The sequence below is a fragment of the Gopherus evgoodei genome, chromosome 1 (assembly GCF_007399415.2).
Source record: "Gopherus evgoodei ecotype Sinaloan lineage chromosome 1, rGopEvg1_v1.p, whole genome shotgun sequence".
Lineage (NCBI taxonomy): Eukaryota > Metazoa > Chordata > Testudines > Testudinidae > Gopherus > Gopherus evgoodei.
The window spans coordinates 237,955,136-237,969,818 of NC_044322.1; the positions used below are offsets into that span (position 1 = coordinate 237,955,136).

The window sequence follows — 14,683 nt, forward strand, 5'->3', positions numbered from 1 at the left end:
ACATGTTGCTTTCTTCAAACTTCTCATGGGTTTTACTGATTTTTTTTCTTCAGAGTGATTTGAAAATAAAATGTTTTGTTTCCAATTTAATTGAATCAGAGCAAAAAAAATAGTGGAGAAAGAAAAGGAACAGGGCACGGAAAATGGAAAACTTTCATTTTGATTCAATTCAAATTATTTCCCCCCCAAATCTAATTAGCAGAGTTTTAAAACAGGGTCGGTATTTGACAGGCAGCGTGCACTAGGGTCAGGTGAATTGTTAGCAATAGCAGGAAACTTTTAGAAAAGTTACCTTGTCTACAGGGATCCTTAGCAATGGTTCCATCAAGTTAGGGTTGAGGTACATTTGTGGGACAACGTGAAGGAATCTTTGTGGCCCCTACCCTTGCTGTGTCACCTGTGTGACTAAATGAAGAAGCTGTTGATCTAATATTGCATTCGCATTCCAACCCATGCAACACAGATGTTTATTTAAAGCACTTGGAATTCAATGCATTTGTCTGGTTAACAAATGCAAATAATGATTTGCTTTCATTTTGTAGGATCATGGTAGATTCCAGTACAGACTTTGGGCAGGGACTTTTTTTTGTAATTAGATTATAACATGCTTAGAGCACTCTTGTGCATCGTCTAAAGCTGCTATCCTGCAAATGCTTGTTCATGCGATTAACTTTACACATTGAAATCACAGATACTATTGAAAATGGGGCTAATCATGTGTATAAAGTACATGGAAGGTGTTTGCAGGACCAGGGCTTAAGTAAATAAATAATAACCTACCATTTCCGTAGCACAATTTGGGGTCAGGAAGAACTCCCTTAAATTCAGGAAATACCCCCCAAGCTGTCCAATTAACAAAGCAAGATAACTCCATCTGCAAACTATAAGAAGAATCATCTGAGTATTTTATTAAATTGCTTTTACCAAAGCCAGGAAAAAGAGATTCAAAGAATTTTACTCAAAGAGATAAATGTTGTTCTAGGAAAGAATTGAGAATATACAGTATAAATTACACAATCTAGTGATTTATTTCCTTAATCCCAATGTGTACACAGAATGTCATTTCTATCTGTATAAGGCTCATAAACCTCCTATTACTGTAGTAGGAATGTAACACTGTGTGGAGGATAGCAATACAAATGACCTTTCTGAAATGTCTCATGTTGAACAGATTTCAAACAAAAATAAATAGGTATCACTACATAAAAGGAAATTCCATTCTAGGTTCCTGGTAGCAATCCCTTCAAAAACTCCATTCTCGGTAATTAATACTCCAGTCCCCAGCCATACATGCAGCCACTGGAATTATTATTATGTCAAAGATTTGAATGGTTGCAGTTAAGTGCCAGTTATAGTCTAGACTTTCCCCACCTTTTCATATGCATGCCAAGAAGGAAAAGAGCACAAGGAACTTCCCCATCCCAATCTGCTTCCACTTGGTTCACCCTACTCAGAGGCATGGGAGAATCACAATCCCCGCATTCTCGCGAACATAAGGACTGTTTCCTTCCCACTCATGTGCCCGAAGAGGTGTCAGCTGCACCAAAGGGAGGTGGGAGGAGACAGAGCTATAGTTCCACACCTCCTCACTGTAGTGAGCAGGCTGCACCCATCTTCACAGATGATGCAGTGTGAACTCTTCCCTGGGCTCTGTGAGGGATGTATCTGATGAGGCTCCACATTGTCCTCAGAGCAGGGCTGTGCCTTTGGAACAATCATGCCCTATAAATAAGGCTACAATTTTGTCACAGAAGTTGCTAAACTTCCAAAAGACCTCCGTGACTTCAGCCCTGGCGGCTGGAGCTGCAGGGGTCTTGCCACCTTTCCCACAGCAGCAGGGAGCTATGATGTACCTCCTCCACACCCTGAGGAAGCAGGCTCCCAAGCTCCCAGCTGCCATGGGGCAGGGGGATCCATGCAGTTCCCTGCCAACTGGGGGCAGGGCAGGGGGGACCCCTGCAGCTCCCCAGGTTGTGGTAGCAGGGGGAGCCCCGCAGCTCCCCACTGCTGTGCCTCTGAGCCCCCACAGGTGGTGGGGTACCCAAGAACTCCCAGTCACTCCACAGTTGCCCAGTTCCTTCCCATTTCATTATGGATATTTTAGTAAGAATCACAGACAGGTCACAGCTTCCGTGAATTTTCTTTATTGCCCGTGACCTGTCTGTGACTTTTACTAAAAATACCCTGACAAAATCTAGCCTTACTATAAATTATGGCTAGAGTTTCAGAAGCGTCTAGTAATTTGGGTGCCCACCTTCAGGCACTTTAAAGGGGGCTGATTTTCAGAGGGCTGGTAGATCAGCAGTTTGTGAAAAACAGGCCTCTTGACCATGTCTTAAGTTAGGCACTCAAAAAATCCTAGTCACTATTGACAATTTAGGCCTAATTTTCAAAGATGCTGAGAAACCACATTTGCAGCTTAACCAATGGAAGCTATAGGGGTCAAGAGCCTCTGAAAATCAGGACCTATATGCTGACAACCCGGGATGGTGTTCCATACAAACCCCTTATTTCAATTATGTATCATATTGGCATTAAAAAATCCTCCCAAACTGACACTTGATATGCCTGAACTCAGGCTATGAATGAATGTGTATATTTGTCAAGTTTTAAAAGAGAATATAGGAATTTTGAGGTGACAGGAAATATTAACAGAACCGACAGACATTTTAACATACAGCTCAAGAGTGCTACCTGAGATTCAGCATCATCACATTTAATCTAATTGCCACATGCTTGTTGACAAATTGCAAAAGCACCTAAAGAATCAGAGGAGGGAAATGGAAGTTTTAGGAGAATTCATTAATAATATCTTATAATGCAAATGTCAATGTCTGTTTAACATTTGAAAGTTACCTTTTTCACAGCATCCAGTTTGTCCGGTGCATGTGTGAATAATTCATCAAAGGCATCAGCTTCTGAGGCAAAATATTCAATAAATGTTAATTAGGATTATCTGGAGTAACTACTAGACCAGCGGTTAAAATAAATTGAACTGGGAGGGGGGAACCCTCCTTGTATAAGCCCAGGAGAAGTTGAGTTGTGGGAGAGCACTGCTCCCCAGTATTCTCTTCCCCACTTCATATCAGAGAGAAGAGGGAGCTGTGCTTCCCCTGATTTTAACTCCTGTCTCAGACAAAATAGTTTGTTTTTATCAGCTTCCCTAATTTTCACAGGCATGGGTTATCTCAGTTTGTGCTGCAATTAGCTTGCGCCCTAGGCAAGCTGAAGTTCCATGGGTCCTATAGTTCAGCTCTTTTCATTTGCACACCTTAACCCTGAACATCTGCAATAAAAATCAGTAGAAAATAAGGGGCATATATTCCCATTCTTGGTCCTGTTAGTGAAGGCAGGGGGCTGGATTCGAAGACCTTTCGAGGTCCCTTCCAGTTCTAGGAGATAGGTATATCTCCAATTATTTCTATTTCTATTTTCTGTTCTTCAGTACCTGAAATTCCCATTGACATCAGTGGGAGTTTTGCACAAAAACTGAGTGTGGAGAATGACCACATTCAGTGACAGAAATATTTGCCTATAATTCTAAATCCATAGATTTGAAGGTCAGAAGAGACCCTTAGAGTCTGACATCCTGCATAACACAGACCATAGAACCTCACCTAATAATTTTGAGTAGCATTACACATGAGAATTAGGGATGGAAATCAAAATGAAATTTGGACATTTTCAGTGAAAAATGGAAATGAAATTTTTGTGAATTCCCACCCCTATTTTCTGACCCACTCTAATGAGAATTGTGTACATCTCCTCACAGTGACCCATGTACAAAATTGCTTTTGCCTGAGATGAACAAAGTTCTCCAACTCGATTAAAATCAAGGGCATTATGCCAGCGTATTAAGAAGACTTTGGCTTCCATGGTGTGGGATGTGAATCAGCTTTGTTTAGGAGGAGATACTCATCAAAATTAGCAGCTATATTACACAAAAAGGCTCCAGTGTTGAGAGAGCATCACTGGATTTCATTCTCCCATTCATTTTTGGTTCAGTATTGTTAGGAACAAAGAACAACAAATCAATACAGGAATGTATGTAATCCTACAGCATTGTCACAAACTAGAGAGCCTTCTTCTGGAGCTAAGCTTTCTGTTTTATTCCTTAATTTAAGCAAGATATATTTTTAAAAAATAGATAAAGACTGAAGAGTGAATTAAGGTTTCCTCCTTTAACTGATTCATCTGCATGTTTTCTGCATTGTCTCAGTTTATAAATGAAGACCACTTAATAGAATAACTGATACAAAATAAATACATGTTCAATTAAATACTTTGTCTCTGCACTAGCTGTAACTGGTCACATGAATTGCACAGAAGAGAATTAAAGCAGCCCCTTTGTGAAATTTGCCCCTTTGCAGATAGGGAGGCTCAAATAGGCCTTGTAAGTCCTCAAAATGGAGCGTAAGTGGTATATAAGCCTTTCATCTGGTAAATTTCACAATGAAATGTTTTACTTCCCTTGGTAGTCCTGATGGTGCATTCTGCTTTGGATTAAGCTGGTTGTTAAGGTCTGTTATCAAGTGATAATAAAGTTTCAAAACATTATTCTGCAAACTAAAGAAAACAGACCTGAATACAACTGGCAGCAAGTCAGAAGCCCAATTCTGCAGCTATTACACACGTGAATAGTTCAACTGAAGTAAATGGGATTCATCTCACTTCACCCCTCCATCATTTTGCCTCCTTCAATTTTATTTCTCATTGCCAGTATGGCTTTAGGTTCTCCTGTGGGGTGATCATGACGGGCCCAGTTCTGATCTCCTCCCCATATTATATCCATTTAGCCCTGATTTAACATGATGTCAGTGAGATCAGAAGTGGATACATACAACTTTTGAAAACAATATGCAGTAAAGAACACTGAATTTGGCCTTCAGAGTACTACTTGACTGGCCTTCTAAATTCCTCTCTGAAGATTCAACAACAACAACAAAGAGATATAGCAAAAAACATACATCCAGAACCAATGCCAATTTCTAAGCAAAGCATATCTGTGCCATAAGGATCCTATGAAGTAGGAGATAAGTAACAGAACCTCACTAGTTATTTGCCAGAGTAGCTTCCAACAGACAGTTTTATAGGCACTATATTGTGTGTTCTGGAAGAATATCATATTTAATTGGCACACAGACAAATGCCCATGTATTTTATAAGCACAGTCTTCCAACAAGCTGCTCATAATACTAGAATTTTAAGGTTGTGTTACATATAAATACAGAATAGTTGATGATGGAACTGTAGCAGAGAAAAACTGTTTCCAGTTCATGGTGCAACCTCCATATTTTCATTGTGTCCATTGCTGAGCTCACATAATAATTAGAGAATCTCACAAACTGAACAGATCAGATTGCTCTTTCTTTAGCACCAAAATAAGGGAAAAAATTGCTGAACTCTGGTAATGTATTAATTCAATAGCTATAAATTAGTAATATGTAAACTGGTTTTGTTTTTATACAATTGAACTTTTAACTTCAGATGTATAAACCTAACATGCTTGGTTTGCTAATTATGTCATTTGTCAGGTCTTGCAAAGACCAATGAAAACAGTAACAGCTCTGCAAGATGAGTAAATGCCTCGACTTCACGCAATAATTCTGTGGGCAGTAGCATTTACTAAGCCCTGAAAATGCATAAATTACTGAACAGATTGTAACTAAATGGCAACCAGACATGATGTATAACTGAACTTTTGGTAATAGCAATTTAAGATTTTTTTTCCGGATCCGGTCAATGTGTTGGTGTGATACACTGGGAATAAGTCTATGAATTATAACTTTCAGTTTGATTTTTATGACTCTTTGTATGATATATGCTTATTGATTCCTTCACTGTATGCTGACATGTTAAAATTACATCTTCCCTCTTTTGCAAAGGGTCTGGCACCTAAGCAGTCGACTCTCAATAAGGACAATCAATAGTTTAATAACCTTGCCCTAGGAGGACAGTGGAGGCTACTGGCCAGAGATTACTGACTTACTATAGCTCTTATCCATGCTAACAAATATAGAGAATGTTGAAGGCCACAGCTAGAGTTAGTTGAACACTGATTCGTTGAAATCAAAATGTTTTGATGAAAATTTTGTCAGGAAGGTTTCTAAAGTCCAGGATGGAGTTTTATGAGTGAGTGAGACACACCAATCCACCTCAGAATAGCCAATGCCCAGAGCCACCTAGGATGTGGGTGACCCAGGTTCAAATCCCTGCTCCAAACCAGTGACTTAACCAGGCTGAGCCCCCTATCCTCTGGACTATTGGCTATTATTGGGGTGGTGTGTCTTTTTTCTGCCTCTCTTGTATTCATTCATAAAATATTTTGAAAAGTTACACTTTTGATCTGATGCAGAACAAAAACAAATTCTGAAATCTGGAAATTTTTCATAAAGTGAAATTGCTGCTTTCCAACCACCCCTAGCTATAGCCCATAGAGGACTAGAGGCTGGAATAACCCCAGGGGAAGGCCAGGAAGAGATAAGGTGTAAGAAATGGTTGTTAAAAGGAGACTTACTTTTGCAAGGGGGGCCAGAACCAGAGACAAGACTGAACAGAGAAGGTTGTCAGAGGATCCTGGACTCCCTGAGGGACATTGATTAATACCGAAAGAGCTCTCAGGAAGGATGAGGAAATTGAGGGAAGACCTTGTGTTCAGGCATTTGTTGTTTTAGATCTGAATATCTCTTGTGCTTTGTCTATGACTAAAGTGTGTCTGGTTTAGAAGTCCTTTGCAGAATGTTTGTGTTCCCTTGTTTTAAGTCTCACAATGGCCCAGAAAAGTGAAACTATAAACCAGGGTATCAACATGAGTGGAATTCTGGGAAGCACATGCTTGAGTTATTTGAAAAATCAAGGCAGAGCCTACGGCAGCTAGACCATGGGATCCCACATCCCAGAAGGGGTACTAGATAGTGTGCCAGAGAATGAACCCAGGAGGCTTAAAAACATGTGGGAACCAAAGGTTGAATCCAGTACAGCAGCCTGGTGTCTGACCACAAAGGAAAATTTGACCAGGGCTGTAACATTTGGTTGCTTGGGATATTTTTTTAAATAGCCACAGCCACACTTTTATTTTAATAAATGAAGCGATCATTTCAATCCTCCTTTGTTATACAATCTATAAAACAAAATGTTTCTTCCCTTACCTGTTCTTTGTGATATATTCCACTGCATTTTCTGTCCTTAATCCTGTTAAGGTACGCTGTTAAACAGAAAGTCAATATAAAATAATGATGTTTAACTGCAAGGGCTATATAAAGATGTATAACAGCAAGGGCTGTGGTAGTAAAGGCAACTTTTATTAACAGTTTGTTGCTATAAACTTTAAGTTTAAAATATTCACCATTGCTTAAATGACTTAGGAACCTAAGCGCAACTGTCAAAAATGATTTTAGTGACATTGGCGTCTTGTGTGGCCAAGATCTAGATCTTCCCATCAGAGACTATCCATACAGTAAAGCATTTAAAATCCAGACTGTCCTAGATTTAAATGTGTAGAGAGCAAGCCCAAGGCATATGCATCACTTAAGTCCCAAATGCAGCCCTCCAAATAGGGATTAAGTGAGATTTAAGGGGGATATAGGCCTCGTGCTGTGCTCTATATGCATGTGAACTTCACCCACAGTTAGAAAACTGACTCAGTGTTGCCAACTTTCACAATTATATCACAAGTTGTGGGATACGTGATGTTTTTCTTAAAGCCCCAGATCCTAGATTCATGTAACTATGTGAGAATCTCAGTTTTTATTTCATTACCTACAGAAATAAAATTCTAAAGTTCCTAGCCCTCATAGGTGTGGAGAAAAGCTTGAAAATGTGACCCAAGTGCACCCTAAAGTCACAAAAATCAGAAAGTAAATAAAAAACCCAAATTTTAAAAGAAACTCTCATGATTTTAGGCCAATCTCAGGATTCTAGGGGGCAGACAAATGAATTTTAAACAGTTGGGGTTATAATCAATTATAATTTTCCGTCTACCAAGAGCAACTCTGCTTTCAGGCTGAATGTCTTTTATTTTACATTAAGTGGAAACAGCAAAAGCATATCAGGAAAGTCTCCATGACAAAGCATTGTGTTTGTAGCCTCTGTAGAATGCTACCTCTGAACTGAACACAAAATGGCAGGTTACTGCTGCAAACAACAGATTTCTAGAAATTAAAAGGTGAATTACACAGAAAACAAAAGCATAACAGTTATACAGTGATATACACCACACTTTTCTTCCGCTGTATTTTTTAATTTCTTGTGAGATCTCTGTAACCCCATGGCAGCAAAGGAAAGAGCCATAATTACCTCAATGATTATTACTTCCACACTAACATTTGAAGGGATAGGCAGATCAGGTTGGAAATGCTTTGCTATTGCAATCAGAAGACACAATGTGCTCAGTAAGTCCTTCTGGAAGATAGCTGTTTCATGAAAAGAAAGCAAATTATAAGTAATGTGCCAACTCATTACAGCCTAATAGTAATACTTTGCATTCCCATTGTGCCTTCCTGAGAAAGTTCTAGTGCTTTACAACCAAAATATGAAATATGCCTCCAAATACGCTTGTGAGGAAGGGCAGATTAGTCCCATTTTATAGCTGTGGGAATGAGGCACAGAAAGATTAAAGAGACCTGTTCAGGGTCAAATAGGAAGTCTGTAGTTAGACACAGGAGAACTGGGTTCAGTTCCTGGCCATCTTTCAGTGCCTTAACCCCAAGATCATCCTTCCTTTAGCAGCATCTTCTTAGCCCAGTAAAACCCCAGAACAATATATTTTTATGAGGTAATTTCCTTGCATTTTACTTCTGCACATACAATCAACACTCCATTTCAGCTGGCTCTCTTCTAGTTGTAAACTTTGGGCCACAGCTTCCAGAATAACGGCAAGTTTATGTTTCTGTTTTTTTTCCGTCAGTGCAATCTTCTCAACATCCAGCCTGAGAGATCCTAGTTTTTCTGAGATGGAGCATAGTTAAAACAAAACAAAGCAAGATGGGTGTGTTTTAACAGCACTGTAGAGACAATACAAAATCATAGCAGAAATACCAAAAAAGTCTCGATATACGTGATTAGTATAATTTAATAAATTATATAACGCAGACCCGAAGCCAGCAACTGGATGTGAACAGGTACTCCCTTGGGTTCATGCAGAATCTCACTGATATCAATAAGGCTCTGCACATGGTTCTGATTGAAGGATTGGGGCCACAGGCTGCAGGCTGATTTTTAGCCACAAGTGGTCCACACCCTGAGTTTTACCAGTGGGAACTGCAGGAATCCCCCGAGTGAATCTGCCCTGTAGATTGGTATGTGCGCTAAGCACATAGCGGTTCGTATAAAAAGAAAAATCTTAGTTCATAGGTGTGACACCACCGCCCCAAATTATAAAAGAAAAACAATCCTATTCACGAGCCTGGTGGCACCACAATGATTTACGAGATTTGATCAGAAGATTAGGAGGTGAGGGCCAATCCAGTTACAGTCAAAGTAGAATGGAGAAGAGGGCAAAGACAGCAATAATTAGAGGAATGGAGGGAATGGTAGACCATAACTTTAGGCTGGGAATTGATTCAAGAGGCCAAACCTTCAACTAGTGTAAAATTGATGTTGCTCCATCGAAGTGAACATAGCCACACTGATTTACAGCAGCCGAAGTTCTGGCCTGAGGTCTCAGACTATGGCTTTTTAAAAATATACATATTTATAATTGTAGAGGTGATTCCAGCTGGTGTTTATGGTAATATCATAAATCATATTCACTGTCATGGTTTATGATGTCATCAGCACCTCTTGGAGGTGTTATAACCTCAGACTTCAAAGTTAACCTTTTTACTCTCTATATAAACAATGGAATAAAAAGACTTTCCAAAGGGTTGTGGGGAAGGGTCAAGCACTTGTTCAGGATTGCAATTACCACATATGGTTCACAGTGCAGTGCTCATCTCTATTTGAGTGCAAGAGGCATTAATAATTAGTAAGATACCAGCAAGCAAAGCTGTTCTTACAGTTTAGTGTGTTTGATTTTTATTTTATCTGTGAGCTTCGGCACTGAAGAGCATGTGAGATTTATTAGAGAGCAAAGCTCAAAGAAGCGATTTACCTAAGAGATGATGAAGTATCAGCCCATCAAACAGGTCTTCTTCCAGGCTTTTCACTACTATGTGTTCCTGTTTCAGGGTTGTGTTAATCCAATCTATCAAGAGCTGCAGGGAAAAATCAAACAGTCAACAATGATATGTCTGTTGTTGAAACAGACAGTGGGAAAATAAATGGCAATACTTTAGCATCACAAGAGTGCACCTTCCTCCTTCGTCTTTTGTTTTGTTTTCATCCTCCATCGAGTCTCTCCTTGTCTTTATTTTATTTTAGTCTTCTCTCTCTCTCTCTCTCTCTAACACCATGCCCCTATTTTCTCTTTCCAACTCTCTTCTCTTTCCCTTTTCATTTTCTCTACTCCTCCCTCACATCCGCTTTATTCTCAATTCATCTCACTAAGTGGCATATACACAGAATGAAATGTAACACCTCTTTGTGTGCTAAAGGGAGGTAGCTAGAGGTAAGGCACTTATATCGAGACTTTTTTGGTATTTCTGCTCAGATTGTGTGTGTCCCCTCTGCTGTGGTTGATAGAATGTGTTTCAGCACATCAAAATATTAAACGCCTAAAGGGTAGATTTCATTCTGTGCAGAAAGCCGGTGAATGTGTGTTATGGGTCCTCTTCTGTGCCTGCTCCGCAGAGAATATTAGTCTGTTACAGCCCAGCTACAGAGATTTGGCTCTAGCTCAAGCTATGACAGCTCATGCTTTAATTCTGAAGGCCCCCAGCTCTATGGTCATGTTTGTCCCAATTAAACCCTGCTTGGAGGGCTTAATTGGTGTATCAGTTTTGTGCTGCTTCTCTGTGCAGGGGTGTCATAAACAGATAGCTAAGGGTTAACGTCTCTTTCACCTGGAAAGAAGTAATCTGAAACACCTGACCAGAGGACCAATCAGGAAACCAGACTTTTTCAGGTCTGAGTGGAGGGAAGTTTGTGTGTGAGTCCTTTGTTCTTGGTCTTCTGCCTGTCTCTCTCTCGGCTATGGGAGGATTTCTGTTTCCTGCTTTCTAATCTTCTGTTTCCAAGTTGTGAGTATTGAGATCATAATACAATAGGGGTTATTGGTTTTTTTCTTTTGTATTTACATGGTATAGTTGCTGGAGTGTTTTGAATTGTATTCTTTTTGAATAAGGCTGTTTATTCATATTTCTTTTAAGCAATTGACCCTGTATTTGTCACCTTAATACAGAGAGACCATTTTTATGTACTTTTCTTTCTTTTTACATAAAGCTTTCTTTTTAAGACCTGTTGGAGTTTTTCTTTAGTGGGGAACTCCAGGGAATTGAGTCTGTGCTCACCAGGGAATTGGTGGGAGGAAGAAATCAGGGGGAAATCTGTCTGTGTTAGATTTACTAGCCTGACTTTGCATTCCCTCTGGGTGAGGGGGGAAGAGAGATTAGCTCTCGGTACTTCTGGAAACGGGGAGGGTGGAATCCCTCTGTTTAGATTCACGGAGGTTGCTTCTGTTTATCTCTCCAGGAACCCAGGGAGGGAATACCTAGAAGGGAGAAGGGAAGGGAAATGGTTTATTCCCCTTTGTTGTAAGACTCAAGGAATTTGGGTCTTGGGATCCCCAGGGAAGGTTTTTGGGGGGACCAAAGTGCCCCAAAACACTCTAATTTTTTGGGTGGTGGCAGCTTTACCAGGTCCAAGCTGGTAACTAAGCTTGGAGGTTTTCATGCTAACCCCCATATTTTGGACGCTAAGGTCCAAATCTGGGACTAGGTTATTGACAAGGGGTGAATGGAATCCTGAATAAACCTATTTTCCCCTCATTAGACTGTTCTTCAGGCTGAAACATTCCAGTCTATATTGTTACTCCGAAGACATGCTTCTCAAAGAAAAAGAAAAAACTTAAAAATCCTATGAGATGTTTGAAAATTCACAAGAAATTAAAAAACCTCTCTGCTCTATATTGATGAGCTCGCAAAGTATGTGTAATGCACATTCAAAGCCAAGAGACAGCAGGATTCCACTCAGTGAACTGTGGTTATCTTTACCCAGGGTCGCCCAGAGGGGGGGGCAAAAGGGGCAATTTACCCCAGGCCCCGGGCTCCGCAGGGGCCCCCACGAGAGTTTTTCGGGGCCCCTGGAGTGGGGTCCTTCACTCGCTCGGGGGCCCCAGAAAACTCTTGCGGGGCCGGGCCCCGGAGTTTCTTCCCCTCCCGGTCTTCGCTGGCAGGGGAGTCCTTCCGCTCCGGGGCAGAAGGACCCCCCGCCATCGCATTACCGCCGAAGCGGGACCTGCCGCCGAAGTGCAACCCGGTCTTCGGAAGTAATTCAGCAGCGGGGGGCCCCCGCCACGGGTCTTCGGGGCACTTCAGCAGCGGGTCCCAGAGCGGAAGGGCTCCCTGCCACTGAACAGGGCCGGCTCTAGCGATTTCGCCGCACCGAGGGCCCCCTGTCGCTTGCCGGTCCCACGGCTCCGGATGCTCCACCAGAGCCGCGGGATCAGCGGACCCTCCGCAGGCACGCCTGTGGGAGGTCCACCGGAGCCGCCTGCCACCGATGGCCCCAGGCCCCCGGCATCCTCTGGGCAGCCCTGTTTTCACCTAATGCCTAGAGTTCAAGTTCTAACGATGCATTGGATTAGTGTAGTTTGAACTGGAAAGCTGAGGGCAATGGCATAAGCTGATGAACTGCTCTGCTGAAAATAGAGTCACAGGCTTCCTGGCTCACCTGTTTTATCGTTTAACAGCCATCTCCCTACTACAGCTTAGGCAACATTGCCTTACCTCTAGCTACCAGGGTCTCCCCAGGCAGCAATACAAAGAAGTGTATCTGAAAATACAGGAGAAAAGAACAGCTAAGGAAAGGAAAACAAAATAATTGAAGCAGAAGTTTGCTATTAACTTCTTCTTGCTTTAAGCACTTCACATTTTACTTGTAGTTTAATATTCTTGGCAACCGAGGTGGCCCATCTTGTAGCTTATATTTCCTTGCCCCTGTTAGGCCTGAATAAAGATATAGCAGACAAAACCAGGTATGCCAACCTGACCAAAGTCAGGCTAACAGAGGTTTGTGGGTAATCCCTGAGTGGAAAACACTGAGAAGCAGCAGCCTGTCTCACAAGCGCTGGGAAAAAGTGAGATAAGAGAGAAGCTGCATTCCTGGCATAGTACCAGATGTGCTGTGTTAGGGCAGCTCCTTTGAAGAACTGATAAGAGCCCTAGGCCATGTCTACATCTAAAATTTTGCAGCGCTGGTTGTTAGAGCTGTATTAGTACAGCTGTATAGGGCCAGCGCTGCAGAGTGGCCACACTCACAGCAACCAGCGCTGCAAGTGGTGTTAGATGTGGCCACACTGCAGCGCTGTTGGGCGGCTTCAAGGGGGGTTCGGGGAACGAGAGAGCAAACTGGGAAAGGAGACCAGCTTCGCCGCGGTTTGCTCTCGCGTTCCCGGAACCACCCAGCAAACCTCAGGGAAGGAGACCTGCTTGCTCGGGGTTCGGGGAACGCGAGAGCAAGCCGGGGAAGGAGACCAGCTTGATTACCAGAGGCTTCCTCAGGTATGCTGGGATACCTGCTTATTCCACGGAGGTCAAGAAAAGCGCTGGTAAGTGTCTATACTTGATTACCAGCGCTGGATCACCAGCGCTGGATCCTCTACACCCGAGACAAAACGGGAGTACGGCCAGCGCTGCAAACAGGGAGTTGCAGCGCTGGTGATGCCCTGCAGATGTGTACACCTCCTAAGTTGCAGCGCTGTAACTCCCTCACCAGCGCTGCAACTTTCTGATGTAGACAAGCCCCTAGTTTCCAAGCCTCCTTGTTTTCACTCCCTGGTTTTGTTCTTTGTTTGTTTTTAACTCCCCTATATTTCTAACTTTAGGCATGCATGTATACTAAAGGTGTCTAGTTTCTAGTTGTTAAAAAAAGGGGGTGGGTTGCTCCAGTGAATAATTTATGATGCGACGGAACTGTCTGTATAAGCTTATACTAAAATGTAAAGAGCAGGCTGGTTCTCTCGGGAGACGAGCTGCTCTCTATTAATGCGTGCACTTGTCAATAAAAAGCTTTTAATCGGACCTTGCTGGTGTTGCCTGTCTCTCTCGCGGTCAGACAACGAACTTTGCTGTCTGGGGGTTAAAGTCCCTGACACCCCCAAAGACGAGAACACCCAATTGAATCAGGAAACTAATTTAATATTTTCCACAACTGAGTTTCTTTGCTTCTCTAAGACAGCCCTTGAAGAGACCTCAATGTCTCTCATCATAATCACCTCCTTAAAGTCTCTATGTCAGAGCTACGAACTCTCCAGACAAGGAAGACAATGCCTCCCACTCCCTGATATGCCAGAAGGCATTGCTGACAGTAAGAAACATAAAGAATTCTCTCTCTTCCCCTGGCCAGTGAGGACACAGGTTAGTCAGTCAAACCCAGGTTTTATGTGCTGTAACCATGAATGGGGTCAACAGCAAAGTTCACAGGAATCTTCACAATCACGGACTAAAGAAAACCTTTATTTTGGCAATTTGTGAAGAATGAATTCAGTGTCTTTAGTGATTCCTTCTTGCTATACCACCTCTCAAATTCTCTCATTTATTCAAATATGGTAATGGTAAAAACCTGTTGCAAAAATTAAATCCTTCAT

At 41.9% G+C, this 14,683-nt stretch overlaps 1 protein-coding gene across 1 annotated transcript in view; it reads right to left on the reverse strand.

Annotated features, from left to right (window-relative positions):
* Positions 1-14,683, reverse strand: part of LOC115638327 (gamma-parvin-like) — a 38,656-nt gene that overhangs the window by 15,276 nt on the left and 8,697 nt on the right. Inside the window, 8 exon segments of the mRNA XM_030539927.1 lie at positions 781-874; positions 2,695-2,759; positions 2,857-2,918; positions 4,898-4,901; positions 7,130-7,204; positions 8,296-8,411; positions 8,806-8,946; positions 10,091-10,193. Coding sequence (XP_030395787.1) covers positions 781-874; positions 2,695-2,759; positions 2,857-2,918; positions 4,898-4,901; positions 7,130-7,204; positions 8,296-8,411; positions 8,806-8,946; positions 10,091-10,193 — 660 coding nt within the window.